At 47.4% G+C, this 19087-nt stretch overlaps 1 protein-coding gene across 2 annotated transcripts in view; it reads right to left on the bottom strand.

The window, feature by feature from the left end:
- The window catches only part of PEA15 (proliferation and apoptosis adaptor protein 15), a 123284-nt gene that overhangs the window by 43963 nt on the left and 60234 nt on the right, over positions 1-19087 (bottom strand). For both annotated transcript variants that reach the window (XM_063946972.1, XM_063946973.1), the window contains exon 2: positions 8872-9049. In XM_063946972.1, the coding sequence (XP_063803042.1) occupies positions 8872-9043 (172 nt within the window). In that variant the 5' untranslated portion in view covers positions 9044-9049. The remainder of the gene's footprint in view (positions 1-8871; positions 9050-19087) is intronic.

Below are 19087 nucleotides of genomic sequence, written 5' to 3'. Positions count from 1 at the left end.
AGCCAGGAAGGACGTGACCGCACAACATTATCATCACATGTGGCGAAAATATGTTGCGTGGTGTGAGGCCAGGAAGGCTCCACGAAGAAATTTCAACTCGGTCGATTCCTGCATTTCCTGAAAACAGGAGTGTCTATGGGCCTCAGATTGGGGTCCATTAAGGTTCAAATTTCGGCCCTGTCGATTTTCTTCCAGAAAAAATTGGCTTCAGTTCCTGAAGTCCAGAAGTTTGTCAAGGGAGTACTGCATATACAACCCCCTTTTGTGCCTCCAGTGGCACTGTGGGATCTCAACGTAGTGCTGGGATTCCTCAAATCACATTGGTTTAAACCGCTCAAATCTATGGATTTGAAATATCTCACATGGAAAGTGACCATGATGTTGGCCCTGGCCTCGGCCAGGCGAGTGTCAGAATTGGCGGCTTTGTCTCACAAAAGCCCATATCTGATTGTCCATTCGGACAGGGCAGAGCTGCGGACTCGTCCCCAGTTTCTCCCTAAGGTGGTGTCAGCGTTTGGTTTCACCTGAACCAGCTTATTGTGGTACCTGCGGCTACTAGGGACTTGGAGGACTCCAAGTTGCTAGATGTTGTCAGGGCCCTGAAAATATCGGTTTCCAGGACGGCTGGAGTCAGGAAAACTGACTTGCTGTTATCCTGTATGCACCCAACAAACTGGGTGCTCTTGCTTCTAAGCAGACGATTGCTAGTTGGATGTGTAGTACAATTCAGCTTGCACATTATGTGGCAGGCCTGCCACAGCCAAAATATGTAAATGCCCATTCCACAAGGAAGGTGGGCTCATCCTGGGCGGCTGCCCGAGGGGTCTCGGCTTTACAACTCTGCCGAGCAACTACGTGGTCGGGGGGAGAACACGTTTGTAAAATTCTACAAATTTGATACCCTGGCTAAAGAGGACCTGGAGTTCTCTCATTCGGTGCTGCAGAGTCATCCGCACTCTCCCGCCCGTTTGGGAGCTTTGGTATAATCCCCATGGTCCTGACGGAGTCCCCAGCATCCACTAGGACGTTAGAGAAAATAAGATTTTACTTACCGATAAATCTATTTCTCGTAGTCCGTAGTGGATGCTGGGCGCCCATCCCAAGTGCGGATTGTCTGCAATACTTGTACATAGTTATTGTTACAAAAAAAATCGGGTTGTTATTGTTGTGAGCCGTCTGTTCAGAGGCTCCTACGTTGTCATACTGTTAACTGGGTTCAGATCACAAGTTGTACGGTGTGATTGGTGTGGCTGGTATGAGTCTTACCCGGGATTCAAAATCCTTCCTTATTGTGTACGCTCGTCCGGGCACAGTATCCTAACTGAGGCTTGGAGGAGGGTCATAGGGGGAGGAGCCAGTGCACACCACCTGATCCTAAAGCTTTATTTTTGTGCCCTGTCTCCTGCGGAGCCGCTAATCCCCATGGTCCTGACGGAGTCCCCAGCATCCACTACGGACTACGAGAAATAGATTTATCGGTAAGTAAAATCTTATTTTTACTGAAGGTTTGCACATGCACAGTAGACTCTGGCACATTGCAGTTGCACTGGTGAGAGAGAGGTGCCCCATGCGGAGACTGCACACTTCTGTCTCATACCGCCCCTGTGCCAGATTAACCGCTAAAGTTTCCATTGTCGCCACTCACTCGTCTGACACAGGCTTCCCTTCCCGATGCGCGTGACTCAGAATAGAACGGACCACCAGCTACACTCCCATGACACTCAATGTCGCCGCTCACCCATCTGATACAAAGCTAGATCCGGCAAAGCTCCGTCTGACTCAGAGCCGTACAGACATATGCAGACGTGTTTTCATTTTCTTCTGAGCATGCACTGTGTGCTAACACTCGCTTTTTGCGTCCATGAAAAGCATCCGACTGCGAATCAGCACCATTGCAATCCCCGGAGTGTGCCAGGTTACCCATCGCTGCTCTAGGTGGCACCATTCTTGGCAAAAAGTCAGATTTATTAGTCTAAATAAATTGTGACGATTACTAGTGCGCAGACAGGAGTTTCACCTTAAAACCTGTTCCTGAGAATTAAGGAAACAGGGCCCATCCTCTCACCTCCGTTTGTGCACGATTGGTGTTTGCACGCTGAGCGCTGGTACTGTAATAATGTTTGGATGGCAGTCTGAGTATTACTGGAAATAGAGAATATGAAGATTGACAGTGAGCATGTGGGGCGAGCAGGAAAACGTTAGTACGCCAAATTTGCTGCCAGATGGACAGGCCTGATCTAGAAGAATACACGCGCAAGTGACACAAACCATATGTGAAGTTTAACTCAAGCTGGAATTATACCTTTGTACAGCATTAGAAATGAATTGCGTTTATTAGGCTTGGAATAATATAGTGACATTAACGCAGCCTCTCGTGGTTACTGTTTTGAGTAACAGTCGGGAACATGGATAAGCCCTCTTCTGCCCCCTAAACCCAGCGGGGAGGCGAGTGGGGAGCAATATTCCTTTTAAACCCCCGGGATAATCTCCTGGGGTGATATTACTGATGGGTTTTGACACGTCACACATTTGCCAGACATCATTTATTTTGCGCAGCAGAAGTCACTGCGGCGTTAACTCTCCCGACTAGCGTATCCGCACTCTTGCCTTGTATCATTTATTATTTATCCCAGGCTGACGACAATCCTGCTCTGTGTGCTCTTAGCCCCGAGCTGTTATTTAAATCTCACTTTACAAGATGACAAGGGGTTAAGCGTTTTCAGAGCGGCAGGGGGGGGGGCCAGCATCGCTGGCGGTGGTCCCCTTCAAACACATCACACGACTGTCAGCATGGCAACAGAAGACTCCAGCATAGTCCCGATGCTGGTCATATTTTTCTCTGCCACTGCAAATGCATTGGCAGGCAAATGGTTAAATCCAGTTCTTTAAAGGGGCAACATCACCAGAATCGCAAGCCTTGTCAGCAGTCTTGTTGCGATCAAGTCATTAGTTCAGCCACACAGAGGCCTAGCTAGAAAACTCCGGACCCCATAGAAAAATTGGAATGGGACCCTCTGCACACCACATTCGAACCCCCCCAAGATATCTGCTCCATCTCCGTTCCATACTTTGAGGCACATTGTGTGCACTGGAATAGGCTCCCCTGTGTTATTGGGCTCCATAGCTATTGTGTATATATATATATAAATAAATAAATATTATATTTCTCTGACGTCCTAGTGGATGCTGGGGACTCCGTAAGGACCATGGGGAATAGCGGCTCCGCAGGAGACTGGGCACAAAAGTAAAGCTTTAGAACTACCTGGTGTGCACTGGCTCCTCCCCCTATGACCCTCCTCCAAGCCTCCTCCAGCCATGGATAGGTCCCAGAGCCGCGCCGCCGGCCCCCTTACAGTGCCAGAAGACAGAAGAGGTCCGGAAAATCGGCGGCAGAAGACGTCCTGTCTTCAACAAGGTAGCGCACAGCACTGCAGCTGTGCGCCATTGCTCTCAGCACACTTCACACTCCGGTCACTGAGGGTGCAGGGCGCTGGGGGGGGGCGCCCTGAGACGCAATAAAAACACCTTGGATGGCAAAAAAATGCATCACATATAGCTCCTGGGCTATATGGATGAATTTAACCCCTGCCAGAATACACAGAAAAACGGGAGATAAGGCCGCCGAGAAGGGGGCGGAGCCTATCTCCTCAGCACACTGGCGCCATTTTCCCTCACAGCTCCGTTGGAGGGAAGCTCCCTGGCTCTCCCCTGCAGTCACTACACTACAGAAAGGGTTAAAAAAGAGAGGGGGGCACTAATTACGCGCAGTATTAAAAATACAGCAGCTATAAGGGGAAAAACACTTATATAAGGTTATCCCTGTATATATATATAGCGCTCTGGTGTGTGCTGGCAAACTCTCCCTCTGTCTCCCCAAAGGGCTAGTGGGGTCCTGTCCTCTAGCAGAGCATTCCCTGTGTGTGTGCTGTGTGTCGGTACATTTGTGTCGACATGTATGAGGAGAAAAATGATGTGGAGACGGAGCAGATTGCCTGTAATAGTGATGTCACCCCCTAGGGGGTCGACACCTGAGTGGATGAACTGTTGGAAGGAATTACGTGACAGTGTCAGCTCTGTATAAAAGACAGTGGTTGACATGAGACAGCCGGCTACTCAGCTTGTGCCTGTCCAGACGTCTCATAGGCCGTCAGGGGCTCTAAAGCGCCCGTTACCTCAGATGGCAGATATAGACGCCGACACGGATACTGACTCCAGTGTCGACGGTGAAGAGACAAATGTGACTTCCAGTAGGGCCACACGTTACATGATTGAGGCAATGAAAAATGTTTTACACATTTCTGATAATACGAGTACCACCAAAAGGGGGTATTATGTTCGGTGAGGAAAAACTACCTGTAGTTTTCCTGAATCTGAGAAATTAAATGAGGTGTGTGATGATGCGTGGGTTTCCCCCGATAACAACTGATAATTGCTAAAATGTTATTGGCATTATATCCTTTCCCGCCAGAGGTTAGGGTGCGTTGGGAAACACCCCCTAGGGTGGATAAAGCGCTCACACGCTTGTAAGAACAAGGGCTCTACCCTCTCCTGAGATGGCCGCCCTTAAGGATCCTGCTGATAGAAAGCAGGAGGGTATCCTAAAATGTATTTACACAGATACTGGTGTTATACTGCGACCAGCAATCGCCTCAGCCTGGATGTGCAGTGCTGGGTTGGCGTGGTCGGATTCCCTGACTGAAAATATTGATACCCTAGATAGGGACAGTATATTATTGCCTATAGAGCATTTAAAAGATGCATTTCTATATATGCGTGATGCACAGCGGAATATTTGCCGACTGGCATCAAGTCTAAGTGCGTTGTCCATTTCTGCCAGTAGAGGGTTATGGACACGACAGTGGTCAGGTGATGCGGATTCCAAACGGCATTTGGAAGTATTGCCTTATTAAGGGAGTTATTTGGGGTCGGTCTTTCAGACCTGGTGGCCACGACAACAGCTGGGAAATCCACGTTTGTACCCCAGGTCGCCTCTCAACATAAGAAGATGCCGTATTATCAGGCGCAGTCTTTTCGTGGGCAAGCGGGCAAAAGGTTCCTCATTTCTGCCCCGTGACAGAGGGAGAGGAAAAAGGCTGCAGAAATCAGCCAGTTCCCAGGAACAGAAGCCCTCTCCCGCCGCTGCCAAGCCCTCAGTATGACGCTGGGGCTTTACAAGCAGAATCAGGCACGGTGGGGACCCGTCTCAATGAATTTCAGCGCGCAGTGGGCTCACTCGCAAGTAGACCCCTGAATCCTTCAGGTGATATCTCAGGGGTACAAATTGGAATTCGAGACGTCTCCCCCTCGCCGTTTCCTAAAGTCGGCTTTACCGATGTCTCCTTCTGACAGGGAGGCAGTTTTGGAAGCCATTCACAAGCTGTATTCCCAGCAGGTGATAATCAAGGTACCCCTCCTGCAACAGGGAACGGGGTATTATTCCACACTGTTGTGGTACCGAAGCCGGACGGCTCGGTGGGACCGATTCTAAATCTAAAATCTTGAACACTTACATACGGAGGTTCAAATTCAAGATTGAGTCACTCAGAGCAGTGATTGCGAACCTGGAAGAAGGGGACTACATAATGTCTCGGGACATCAAGGATGCTTACCCTCATGTCCCAATTTACCCTTCTCACAAAGGGTACCTCAGGTTTATGGTACAGAACTGTCACTATCAGTTTCAGACGCTGCCGTATGGATGGTCCACGGCACCCCGGGTCTTTACCAAGGTAATGGCCGAAATGATGATACTCCTTCGAAGGAAGGGAATTTTAGTTATCCCTTACTTGGACGATTCCCTGATAAGGGTAAGATCCAGGGAACAGTTGGAGGTCGGTGTAGCACTATCTCAGGTAGTGTTGCGGCAGCGCGATGGGATTCTCAATATTCCAAAATCGCAGCTGATTCCGACGACTCGTCTTCTGTTCCTAGGGATGATCCTGGACACAGTCCAGAAAAAGGTGTTTCTCCCGGAGGAGAAAGTCAGGGAGTTATCCGAGCTAGTCGGGAACCTTCTATAACCGAGCCAAGTCTCAGTACATCAATGAAATGGTTCTGGGAAAAATGGTGGCTTCCTACGAAGCAATCTCATTCGGCAGATTCCACGCAAGAACTTTCCAGTGGGACCTGCTGGACAAATGGTCCGGGTCGCATCTTCAGATGCATCAGCGGATAACCCTGTCACCAAGCACAAGGGTGTCTCTCCTGTGGTGGTTGCAGAGTGCTCATCTTCTAGAGGGCCGCACATTCAGGACTGGGTCCTGGTGACCACGGACATAAATATCCTGAAGCTAAGGGCCATTTACAATGCTCTAAGCTCAGCAAGACCTCTGCTTCAAGGTCACCCGGAGTTGATCCATTGGGACAACATCACGGCAGTCACCCACGTAAACAGACAGGGTGACACAAGAAGCAGGAGGGCAATGGCAGAAGCTGCAAGGATTCTTCGCTGGGCGGAAAATCATGTGATAGCACTGTCAGCAGTATTCATTCCGGGAGTGGACAACTGGGAAGCAGACTTCCTCAGCAGACACGACCTCCACCCGGGAGAGTGGGGACTTCACCCAGAAGTCTTCCACATGTTTATAAAACTCGACAAGTATTGCGCCAGGTCAAGGGACCCTCAGGCAATAGCTGTAGACGCTCTGGTAACACAGTGGGTGTACCAGTCAGTGTATGTGTTCCCTCCTCTACCTCTCATACCCAAGGTACTGAGAATTATAAGATGGAGAGGAGTAAGCACTATATTCGTGGCTCCGGATTGGCCAAGAAGGACTTGGTAACCGGAACTTCAAGAGATGCTCACGGAGGATCCGTGGCCTCTACCTCTAAGAAGGGACATGCTCCAGCAAGGACCCTGTCTGTTCCAAGACTTACCGCGGCTGCGTTTGACGGCATGGCGGTTGAACGCCGGATCCTGAAGGAGAAAGGCATTCCGGATGAAGTCATTCCTATCCTGATCAAAGCCAGGAAAGATATAACCGCAAAACATTATCACCGCATTTGGCGAAAATATGTTGCGTGGTGCGAGGCCAGTAAGGCCCTGACGGAGGAATTTTCAACTAGGTCGATTCCTACATTTCCTGCAAACAGGAGTGTCTATGGGCCTGAAATGGGGGTCCATTAAGGTTCAAATTTCGGCCCTGTCAATTTTCTTCCAAAAAGAACTAGCTTCAGTCCCTGAAGTTCAGACGTTTGTAAAAGGGGTACTGTATATACAGCCTCCTTTTGTGCCTCCAGTGGCACCTTGGGATCTAAATGTAGTTTTTGGGTTCCAAAAGTCACATTGGTTTGAACCACTTAAATATGTGGAGTTAAAATATCTCACATGGAAAGTGGTCATGCTGTTGGCCCTGGCCTGGGCCAGGTGCGTGTCAGAATTGGCGGCTTAATCCTGTAAAAGCCCTCATCTGATTTTCCATTCGGACAGGGCGGAATTGAGGACTCGTCCTCAGTTTCTCCCTAAGGTGGTTTTCAGCGTTTCACCTGAATCAACCTATTGTGGTGCCTGCGGCTACTAGGGACTTGGAGGACTCCAAGTTGCTAGACGTTGTCAGAGCCCTGGAAATATAGGTTTCCAGGACGGCTGGAGTCAGAAAATCTGACTCGTTGTTTACTCTGTATGCACCCAACAAGCTGGGTGCTCCTGCTTCTAAGCAGACTATTGCTCGTTGGATTTGTAGTACAATTCAGCTTGCACATTCTGTGGCAGGCCTGCCACAGCCAAAATCTGTAAAAGCCCATTCCACAAGGAAGGTGGGCTCTTCTTGGGCGGCTGCCCGAGGGGTCTCGGCTTTACAACTTTGCCGAGCAACTACTTGGTCAGGAGCAAATACGTTTGTAAAATTCTACAAATTTGATACCCTGGCTGAGGAGGACCTGGAGTTCTCTCATTTGGTGCTGCAGAGTCATCCGCACTCTCCCGCCCGTTTGGGAGCTTTGGTATAATCCCCATGGTCCTTACGGAGTCCCCAGCATCCACTAGGACGTCAGAGAAAAAATAATTTACTTACCGATAATTCTATTTCTCGTAGTCCGTAGTGGATGCTGGGCGCCCATCCCAAGTGCGGATTGTCTGCAATACTGGTACATAGTTATTGTTACCAAAAAATCGGGTTATTGCTGTAGTGAGCCATCTTTTCTAGAGGCTCCTCTGTTATCATGCTGTTAACTGGGTTTAGATCACAAGTTGTACGGTGTGATTGGTGTGGCTGGTATGAGTCTTACCCGGGATTCAAAATCCTTCCTTATTGTGTACGCTCGTCCGGGCACAGTATCCTAACTGAGGCTTGGAGGAGGGTCATAGGGGGAGGAGCCAGTGCACACCAGGTAGTTCTAAAGCTTTACTTTTGTGCCCAGTCTCCTGCGGAGCCGCTATTCCCCATGGTCCTTACGGAGTCCCCAGCATCCACTACGGACTACGAGAAATAGAATTATCGGTAAGTAAATTCTTATTATATATATATATATATATATATATATATATATATATATATATACACTGTAGGTGTCCCTCTCCGATTTCTGTTTGCTCATCTTTTGCTGGTTTGCTCAATAACTGAGGCCAAAGTCCCCTTATGTCTTAGGAAGTGCTTCTGGGTGTGATCTCTGCTCCGTACTTCAAGCCAAAAACCGTCCAAGATTTAGTTTAAAGCATATCGTATAGACAATTATAGCAGATCCTGTCCATGACAAATTATTGGTGGAGTCTGTCCAATTCCAGATCAATACACATATACAAGAAGACAATCAGTCTAGGTGCTAATGAAAGAAATGCAGCCAACAGTTCCTAAAACTATATATATGTAAACTAGCCTATCAGGCTCCCCTGCCCTTGGGGCACTAGGTGATGCCCAGAGATCGGCTTCATACCTTTTGCCAGCTTGTCATGCTTCTCCAGAAAGCTGAACCAGTCCTGGCAGGAAGTCATCTCCTCGCTCTTCTCGCTGGGGATGTCCTCCTTGCACGCTGACTTTAGCTGGTCCAGATCCTCGTTGGTGATGTTTTCAGCGAGCTCTTGCAGCAAAGCGTCGTACTCCTCCATATTAGCCTGGAAATAAGACAGAGGGTTTAGGGAACAGAACACACATAGCGTAACCATCTGTAACCGTATCTAGTGAGTCTTGTCTATGTGAGGTGTTGTCTACGTGAGGTGGTCTTCTACTCTATGGTCATACTGGAAATAGAGAACTTTTATGTGTAGAACTGTGAAGTGTGGACTTGATTGTTTATATACCAAGTCTCGGTAATGGTGCAAATACTTTTTGTTTTTTAGCGATCCGTCTGACGTGCCCTTTGTAGATCATTGGAGTTGATTCAGTTTTGTGTGATACCAGCGACGCATAGCGCATACAATTGCGTCATCAGTTAGCTAGCGTTTCCACGGCGTATGGCACTAGACACTTGACTCGCGGACATCACCCACACATGTCCCCTAATTGAATTGACCCCTTAGAATTGAATTTCCCACAGACCATTTAAACAAAACAATGATATCCTCCAATAAGATAAACTGCACATGACTAAATAAAAAATGCATGAGAAAATGTATTTCTGACCTATCTACTTGTGAGCTAGGTATATGCAAATATTACGTTTGACAGGCTAGAAACATAATCTCTCATATCCCCCTCCTCTTTTTATTTCTTTGGCCCTCATTCCGAGTTGTTCGCTCGCTAGCTGCTTTTAGCAGCATTGCACACGCTAGGCTGCCGCCCTCTGGGAGTGTATCTTAGCTTAGCAGAATTGCGAACGAAAGATTAGCAGAACTGCTACTAAATAATTCCCTGCAGTTTCTGAGTAGCTCCAGATCTACTCACAGATTGCGATCAGCTCAGTCCGTTTAGTTCCTGGTTTGACGTCACAAACACGCCCTGCGTTCGTCCAGCCACTCCCCCGTTTCTCCAGACACTCCCGCGTTTTTCCCTGACACGCCTGCGTTTTTTAGCACACTCCCAGAAAACGCTCAGTTACCACCCAGAAAAGCCCCTTTCCTGTCAATCACTCACCAATCAGCAGTGCGACTGAAAAGCGTCGCTCGAACACCAGCAAATATTTTGTGTTAAATAACTTAGCGCATGCGCAGTTAGCAACAAATCGCAGCATAGCGAAAATCGTCAACGAGCGAACAACTCGGAATGACCCCCTTTGTCGCTCCACAAACCATTAACCCTTCGTGCTGTGCAGCTATGAAGTTGAAATGCTGCTTCACAACCATATGAATCTATGCAGATGACCTTTCTATTAAAGGACATGATTTCAATAAATAAAAAATGTACATCGGCGAGTATCTCTGAGCGGGTGTACAGTGCCGCTGAAATAATTATTTGTGCAACTGGTGGTGGAGATCAGTTCTTTGCATTTATATGGTGGCACTAATTACATAAATAAGTGAATTAAAAAGCAGTAATAATATTCTTGAGTGGCACAGCATGGTAAAAGGAAGGAACGCGGCTTACAATTCTGCAAGCGAGCGCAATGGCAAAAAAATGTCCTAGTCTGTAAAATGCCTCAATTGATGCCTGCGGCTGAGTAAGAGCTCAGACTGCATTATAATGAAAGGAAAGGAAAAAAAGGTCTTATTTAATAACCATTACCTGCGCATGTTATCGCGCTAAGAAAACTTGTGCAGGAGCTTTGCTGTATATTAGTGGTTCTCCCACAGCCTCCAATATAATGAACCGCCCCGCGGGGCCTCACATGTACCAGTAAAAAATCTACCCATACAATCCCCATTGCTAAGAACATTCCCTCTTTTCTTTACGTTCCCTCTTTCTTTTCTTTTCTTTTCTTTTACGTTCTGTTTCTTTTACGTTCCCTCTTTTCTTTGACTTTCCCTCTTTTCTTACACAGTGAAAGGCCGAGATAATGCAAAAGACGACTACCAAAATCAAAACTCCACCGCATAACAAATATATAATAACAAATATAGTCCCACAAGGATCTAAATACAGTATATCTCAGAAAAAAATCGGATTAATTATAGTTTAATGCTATAATAGTATAGCGCGAAGTATCCCATCATGCACAATATTGAAGTACAAAATATTTTGAGGCCAGGTACACACTGCAGCGATGTCGACATGATTTGCCATGTCGGCACGACAAATCGTCTACATCACCATGTGTTTACCCGTGATTTGTGCGCTCCCGCGGTCGTTAGCGACATCTTCCAGTCAGACCTACTGCAGGGCCTACAGAAGATATCCCTAGCGACCTGATGCAGTGCAGATGAAGGACAGAACGATAAGTCGTTCTGACCTTCCTATGTGTACGACCAATCCCTGATGGTCTGGGCTGAAAGTAAGTCGGCCATCGCTCAGGTGTGTACCTGGCCTGAGGTAAACATTGGGGGGAGGGGGAATATATTTTTCCTCAGAACTAACCGTTTCCTCAGCTTAACCAATATACTTAAATATTTAAATCTAATCTATCTCTAAGCCAGTAAATGTTTATTAATAATTAAAAGTCATTATTTAATGGTCATTTTACCTCAGGTACAGTATGATGTTATTTAGAACTTGCTCTCAAAATACAGCTGTGTCCATGTCTTTAGATATCGGGTGCTATTAACATATGCGTTACATGTTTAACACCCCTATCCGATTATTCCACATTGTCCTTGTACCATACAGGGACCTGGGATATTAATTTTCCCTGGGAAAATATCTGACAGCTGCATTAATTATATCGTATGTCACAGTAAATGCCTGTTTCCATGACAGATTGTGAATTATTGCTATGACTGGTAAGGATCAGTATGCCTCCAATGAGTTACTAAATGCTATTAGCAAAAGGTATCTTTATGGGGGTCATTCCGACCTGATCGCACGCTGCCGTTTTTTGCAGCGCATCGATCAGGTCACTACTGCGCATGCGTATGCACCGCAATGCGCAGGCGCGTCGTACGGGTGCAAAGCGGATTGTTGCTGGGCAATGGATTGTACGAAGAATCCATTCGCACGGCCGATCGCAAAGAGATTGACAGGAAGAGGGCGTTTATGGATGTCAACTGACCGTTTTCTGGGAGTGGTTGGGAAAAACGCAGGCGTGTCCAAGCGTTTGCAGGGCGGGTGTCTGACGTCAATTCCGGGACCGGACAGACTGATGTGATCGCAGCGGCTGAGTAAGTTCTGAGCTACTCAGAAACTGCACAAAATGTTTTTGTACCGCTCGGCTGCAAATGCGATCGCATACTTGCACAGCAAATATACACTCCCCAGTGGGCGGCGACTATACGTTCACACGGCTGCAAAAAGTAGCTAGCGAGCGATCAGCTCGGAATGACCCCTTGTGTGTGCTTTCATACTGAATTGACCTTTGTTATGTATTAAGACACAATTATAAGAAACTGTGATTATATTGACTGCTTTCCCATAATGCCTCTGTCGGTGGAGTCAGCAATTGGACGTGTTTAGGACTAGCGACATTGGCAAGAGATAATGAACAATACATTCTCATATATATTTTCATGATAGTAGTTCTCTATTTGATTTATTTATTAATATGCAATATGCAAAGAACTGCAAGGTGTTGTAACGCATAGCAACCAATTAAACATTGTGCTACTGTTACTCTGATGCCTGGACAAGCAATTAATTAGGGATTTCTTCTTGTTAATGTAAATCCCCCTAATTGCAGGGCCGGATTAAGGGGACATGGGCCTGAGGGCTGAAAACTATCAGGGGTCTATTCTGAGAAGCGGAGGGGGTGTGGCCAGTGCTATGTGGGTGTGGCCAGCGCTGTGTGGGCGTGTACACCCCTACACTATTCCCAAGGTCTCCATAAATACATAAAAATAGAAAAATTGCATCTATAAATACAATCTGAATCCTTTTGGTTTATGGGAGCGGTGTCTCGTCTGCAGCATACTGTAGTTATAATGAAGAGATAACAGATTGCACCACGCTGTGTAAAAATTACTTGTTCAGCCTATTAATATTTTCTCTGTTTCCACGGCTTTTATTTCTTGTCGTGTCAGGCTGTCACACTATATAGCGCTGCTGGCAGATCCAGGGCGAGGAGGTGTGAATGACACAGACACCCATCAGACGGTGTTGCATTATATATGCATAATTAGCACCCCCTTATACTGTCTCAGGATGACATGGGGCTGAGATATCGCTGCACGCCGCTGCATTAACAAAGTCTGTTCCTTACCAGTACAGTGCCTGGCAGTTAATATGTACTGACTACACATGCGGATGCGGGGGGGATAAACAAGGGGCAATGCTAAGGTCCAAGTGGAGACAACTGACAAAAATTCCCAGCATTTGGGACAAACATGCAGAAGAGCGAGGAGCTTGCGAGGGTGGGATGGTACTGGTGGGCTCATGGCCTCATGGCGACTGCTCCCTTAATACCCCCTTACCCATTAATAGTCCCACCACAGAACCCCACCATTCCTGAATGTGCTCATAGGTCAAGGTACTCATGCCATGAAGTAGCTATCTTCCCAAAAAATTCAAGTCAGCTTTAGCAAAACATCATAAGAGACCCAAAACATTTTTTAAAAAATTCCTCCGGTCCTCCCAAATTCAGAGACGCCTGATATGAACTGCCGGGTGCTACATCCCGGGGCTCGCAGCTTCCCGAGAGCCAATTAGCAGTTATTAGTTGTCTGCTCGCACGTATCTGTAGAGGAACCAGAGAGGGCCAGAGGTGGTGTGAAGATGAAGAACAGGCGAGATGCGTCAGGTGAGCAATCACACTGCCGTACAAGATGCGTTAATATAGCTCATGTTATTACACCATTAGACTGGGTGATTCATGCCATTGCAAACAGTGGGCATGAACGGCATTAATATTAATATTCATGTATGAATTGCTAGCGTGCAGCTGTTCGCTGTGTGTCCCAGGAACGATCTGAATAACGAGCAGAGCGTCAGGTTCATTTGCACATTTTCCCATCCTGTTGGTCTACAAGTCAATGTAATGGGTACAACAGTAAATGAAGCAGAACTGGGGTCATTCCGACCCGTTCGCACACAGCGGTTCTTCGCTGCGGTGCGAACGGGTCTGGAGTGCGCATTGCGCACGCACGTCGTTGCCCGGCGACATGGGTCGCCGAGCAACAACTCTGGTTACGAAGAAAGCGGTCGCAGCGGCGACCGCAAGAAGATTGACAGGAGGAAGGCGTTCCGGGGTGTCACCTGTCCGTTGGCGGCCGTTTTCGGGGAGTGGTAAGGAAAACGCAGGCGTGTCCAGGAGAACGGAGGGCGGATGTCTGATGTCAAAGCTGTGCCCATCATCGCTGAGATCGTCGCACTGGGTAAGTATGTCCAGGGCTGGTCTTGTTTTAAGTGAAACTTTTTTAGACTAGCAGGGCTGCACAAGCGATCGCAGCCCTGCTATGCTAAAATACACTCCCCCATAGGCGGAGATTAGTTGATCGCACCAGCAGCAAAAAGTTGCTTGGTGCGATCAACTCGGAATGACCCCCCTTGTGTCACTGTACATCATACTCTTGCAGGGAATTCCCCCCCCCCCCCCCCACCCACCATTGCTGAGTCTTTGTTCTGTACTTTCCTGTTTATTAGGATTGATTGAATCTTATAATCAAAGATATAACTGTTATACAAACTGTTACAGCATATCTGATATATATATATGTGGATTGGCATTGTATTGCTAAGCACTACCCACGTGCCAGTATTTGGGGACTGGTTGCTTTGGCACGAGAGCATAGCAGTTGACACTACTGTGGGGACTGGGTGACACGGAGGGGGCGTGATCAAACTCAGGAGGCATGGCCGCATCGCCTCCAAAAAATATATATATGTAAAAATAGTACTATATGTGCGCTACGGCAAAGCATCACCTGTTCACAGCACCCGGAACATTTGTCAACAGCAGCAGCCAACGCCGGGACCCACCAACAGGCCCAGGCAGTACCCGCTCTAACACCCTCTTGATGCCTCTGCCGGAGAGTGCAAGGGCTGCCTCTTTTTTTCATCATCATATTTCATGTATTCTTTTTATTGCCAGTTTGTAGCTTGATTTATTTTCCAATTTATATATATATATATATATATATATATATATATATATATATATATATATATATATATATATTCTATTATGCAGTCCACACAGGGAGAATATACTGGATCACACTACAGTAACCATTCAATTACAGCTGTACTTCTGCACAGAGCTGCCAGCATTCCATACATCATATTATTGGTAACAGAATACATTTCATTGTTTCAGACAGAGGAGATTCTATAGAAATGACCCACCAAATTTAGTGAATTTTTAGGCCTGTGTTGACCAAGAGACAATAATCATATATTCCAGGAGGTAAATATGAAACAGCAGCCTATGGATCAGCTGGGAGCACTGGCGGATTCAGTGGGGGGCGATTGTGGCAATTGATCCCCCTAGCATGTAATCAATCAGCCAACTCTCTGTCCTTCTGGCTCTCAGTGGTAGTAGTTATGCACAGCAGTGTCTTCCCGGCTGGCGGAAATACTGTGCGGGGGAGGGGGGGGGGTCTGGGGGTCTGTGCTCCTTGCTATCAATGCTGGGACGGCAGAGCCCTTTCTGATACCCTGCTCAACAGGAGTACCCCCTTCCAATCACACAATCTCCTCCCCAGAGCTGCCGCCACAGCTGGGAACGCTGGCACTTCAGAAACCAGAGCAGCAGTACAGTCAGCTCCACTCAGGCAGGGTCAAATGTGTACATTGGGAGGTAATAATCACCTGCCTCACCCACTCTCTAATCACCTCCCCCCCTTCCCTGATCTCACACATCAATTGATCACTTATCACACAGGATCCGTATCTGGCTACTGCTGCACATTGGCAGGGACTAGGTAACCAGCCTCCTCTACTCTCCTGCACTGCTGGGCGTTGCTCCTTGCAGTTCCACAGCAGGAGGCAGCCAGGATGGCAAACTTGCTGCTGACTTCTGCTACCCTGCACCTGAGCCTGCAGAACCCGGGTCACTTTGCCTACTGTACTGGTAACAGTTGCTCCAAATTTTTATGCAGTGTAGGAAACTTAGGAAAATGTATTGGTATATACAGGCTCTCTCCTTTCTTAACCCGCCACTGCTCCACCAATCACACTGTCATCGGGCGGGTGCAAGGGGAGGAGTCAGGATTAATTGCTAAACTGCACCCCCTCTAAAATAAAAGTCTAGATCCACCCCTGGCTGGGAGCCATTGTCACCCATTAGCCTACCTTCCCAAACATCAGATGGAGAACACACACTATCTCTCTCCTTGGCATAGTAGCCATGACACGGAAGGGTTGTCTGAAGATATCGAAGGTACCTGAGATTGGATGGTTGTGGCACCTTTCTAAATAGGTACTTCTGACAACCTGCCTGTCTCTGTCTATTATCATATATTGTTTTCTATAAAGAGCTAGGTACATTTGATTTGGACTACATAGATAGGCACGGACTGTACTTTAATTGTAACAACATTGGTACATCTAGTATTCCGAGCATTATCTGCTGAGAATCTGTCTATTATAATAAGAATTTACTTACCGATAATTCTATTTCTCGTAGTCCGTAGTGGATGCTGGGGACTCCGTCAGGACCATGGGGATTAGCGGCTCCGCAGGAGACAGGGCACAAAAATAAAGCTTTAGGATCAGGTGGTGTGCACTGGCTCCTCCCCCTATGACCCTCCTCCAAGCCTCAGTTAGGATACTGTGCCCGGACGAGCGTACACAATAAGGAAGGATCTTGAATCCCGGGTAAGACCCATACCAGCCACACCAATCACACCGTACAACTTGTGATCTGAACCCAGTTAACAGTATGACAAAACGTAGGAGCCTCTGAACAGACGGCTCACAACAATAACAACCCGATTTTTTTGTAACAATAACTATGTACAAGTATTGCAGACAATCCGCACTTGGGATGGGCGCCCAGCATCCACTACGGACTACGAGAAATAGAATTATCGGTAAGTAAATTCTTATTTTCTCTAACATCCTAAGTGGATGCTGGGGACTCCGTCAGGACCATGGGGATTATACCAAAGCTCCCAAACGGGCGGGAGAGTGCGGATGACCCTGCAGCACCGAATGAGAGACTCCATGTCCTCCTCAGCCAGGGTATCAAATTTGTAGAATTTAGCAAACGTGTTTGCCCCTGACCAAGTAAATGCTCAGCAAAGTTGTAAAGCCGAGACCCCTCAGGCAGTCGCCCAAGATGAGCCCACTTCCTTGTGGAATGGGCTTTTTCTGATTTTGTCTGTGGCAAGCCTGCCACAGAATGAGCAAGCTGAATTGTACTACAAATCCAGCGAGCAATCGTCTGTTTAGAAGCAGGAGCACCCATCTTGTTGGGTGCATACAGGCTAAACAGCGAGTCAGATTTTCTGACTCCAGTCGTCCTGGAAACATATATTTTCAGGGCCCTGACAACGGCAAGTAACTTGGAGTCCTCCAAGTCCCTAGTAGCCGCAGGTACCACAATAGGTTGGTTCATGTGAAAAACAGAAAACACCTTAAGGAGAAATTGAGGACGAGTCCTCAATTCTGCCCTGTCAGAATGAAAAATTAAGTAAGGGCTTTTATATGATAAAGCCGGCCATTCTGACACACGCCTGGCTGAAGCCAGGGCTAATAGAATCTTCACCTTCCATGTGAAATAATTTAAGTCCACAGTGGTGAGTGGATCAAACCAATGTGACTTTAGGAAACTCAAAACAACATTGAGATCCCAAGGTGCCACTGGGGGCACAAAAGGAGGCTGTATATGCAGTACCACTTTTACAAACGTCTGAACTTCAGGCACTGAAGCCAGTTCTTTCTGGAATAAATTTGACAGGGTCGAAATTTGAACCTTAATGGACCCTAATTTTAGGCCCATAGACAGTCCTGTTTTCAGGAAATGTAGGAAACGACCCAGTTGGAATTCCTCTGTAGGGACCTTCTTGGCCTCACACCACGCAACATATTTTCGCCAATTGCGGTGAAAATGTTTTTCGGTTAGATCCTTCCTGGCTTCGACCAGGGTAGGGATGACTTCATCTGGAATGCCCTTTCAGGATCCGGCGTTCAACTGCCATGCCGTCAAACGCAGCCGCGGTAAGTCTTGGAACAGACAAGGCCCCTGCTGGAGCAGGTCCTTTCTTAAAGGTAGAGGCCACGGTTCTTCCGTGAGAATCTCTTGAAATTCCGGGTACCAAGTCCTTCTTGACCCATCCGGAACCACGAGTATCGTTCTTACTCATCTCCTTGATTCTCAGTACTTTTGGTATGAGATGCATAGGAGGGAACACATACCATGACTGGTACACCCACAGTGTTACCAGAGCGTCCACCGCTATTGCCTGAGGGTCCCTTGACCTGGCGCAATATCTGTCTAGTTTTTTGTTCAGGCGGGACGCCATCATGTCCACCTTTGGTTTTTCCCAACGGTTTACAATCATGTGGAAGACTTCCCGCTGAAGTCCCCACTCTCCCGGGTGGAGGTTATGCTGAGGAAGTCTGCTTCCCAGTTTTCCACTCCCGGAATTAACACTGCTGAGAGTGTTATCACATGATTTTTCGCCCAGCGAAGAATCCTTGCAGTTTCTGCCATTTCCCTCCTGCTTCTTGTGCCGCCCTGTTTTCGTGGGCGACTGCCGTGATGTTGTCCCACTGGATCAATACCGGCTGACCTTGAAGCAGAGGTCTTGCTAAGCTTAGAGCCTTGTAAATTGGCCTTAGCTCCAGTATATTTATGTGGAGAGAAGTCTCCAGACTTGATCACACTCCCTGGAAATTTTTTCCTTGTGTGACTGCTCCCCAGCCACTCAGGCTGGCATCCGTGGTCACCAGGACCCAGTCCTGAATGCCGAATCTGCGGCCCTTTCATAGATGAGCACTCTGCAGCCACCGCAGAAGAAACACCCTTGTCCTTGGAGACAGGGTTATCCGCTGATGCATCTGAAGATGCGATCCGGACCATTTTCCCAGCAGATCCCACTGAAAGGTGAAATCTACCGAATGGGATCGCTTTGTAAGAAACCACCATTTTTCACAGGACCGTTTGTGCAATGATGCACTGATACTTTTCCTGGTTTTAGGAGGTTCCTGACTAGCTCGGATAACTCCCTTGTGTTAGGCGCCGGGGT

This window comes from Pseudophryne corroboree, chromosome 12 (genome assembly GCF_028390025.1).
Source record: "Pseudophryne corroboree isolate aPseCor3 chromosome 12, aPseCor3.hap2, whole genome shotgun sequence".
NCBI lineage: Eukaryota > Metazoa > Chordata > Amphibia > Anura > Myobatrachidae > Pseudophryne > Pseudophryne corroboree.
Note: the sequence above shows the minus strand (reverse complement) of the source record. Positions and strands in the feature narration are given on the sequence as shown.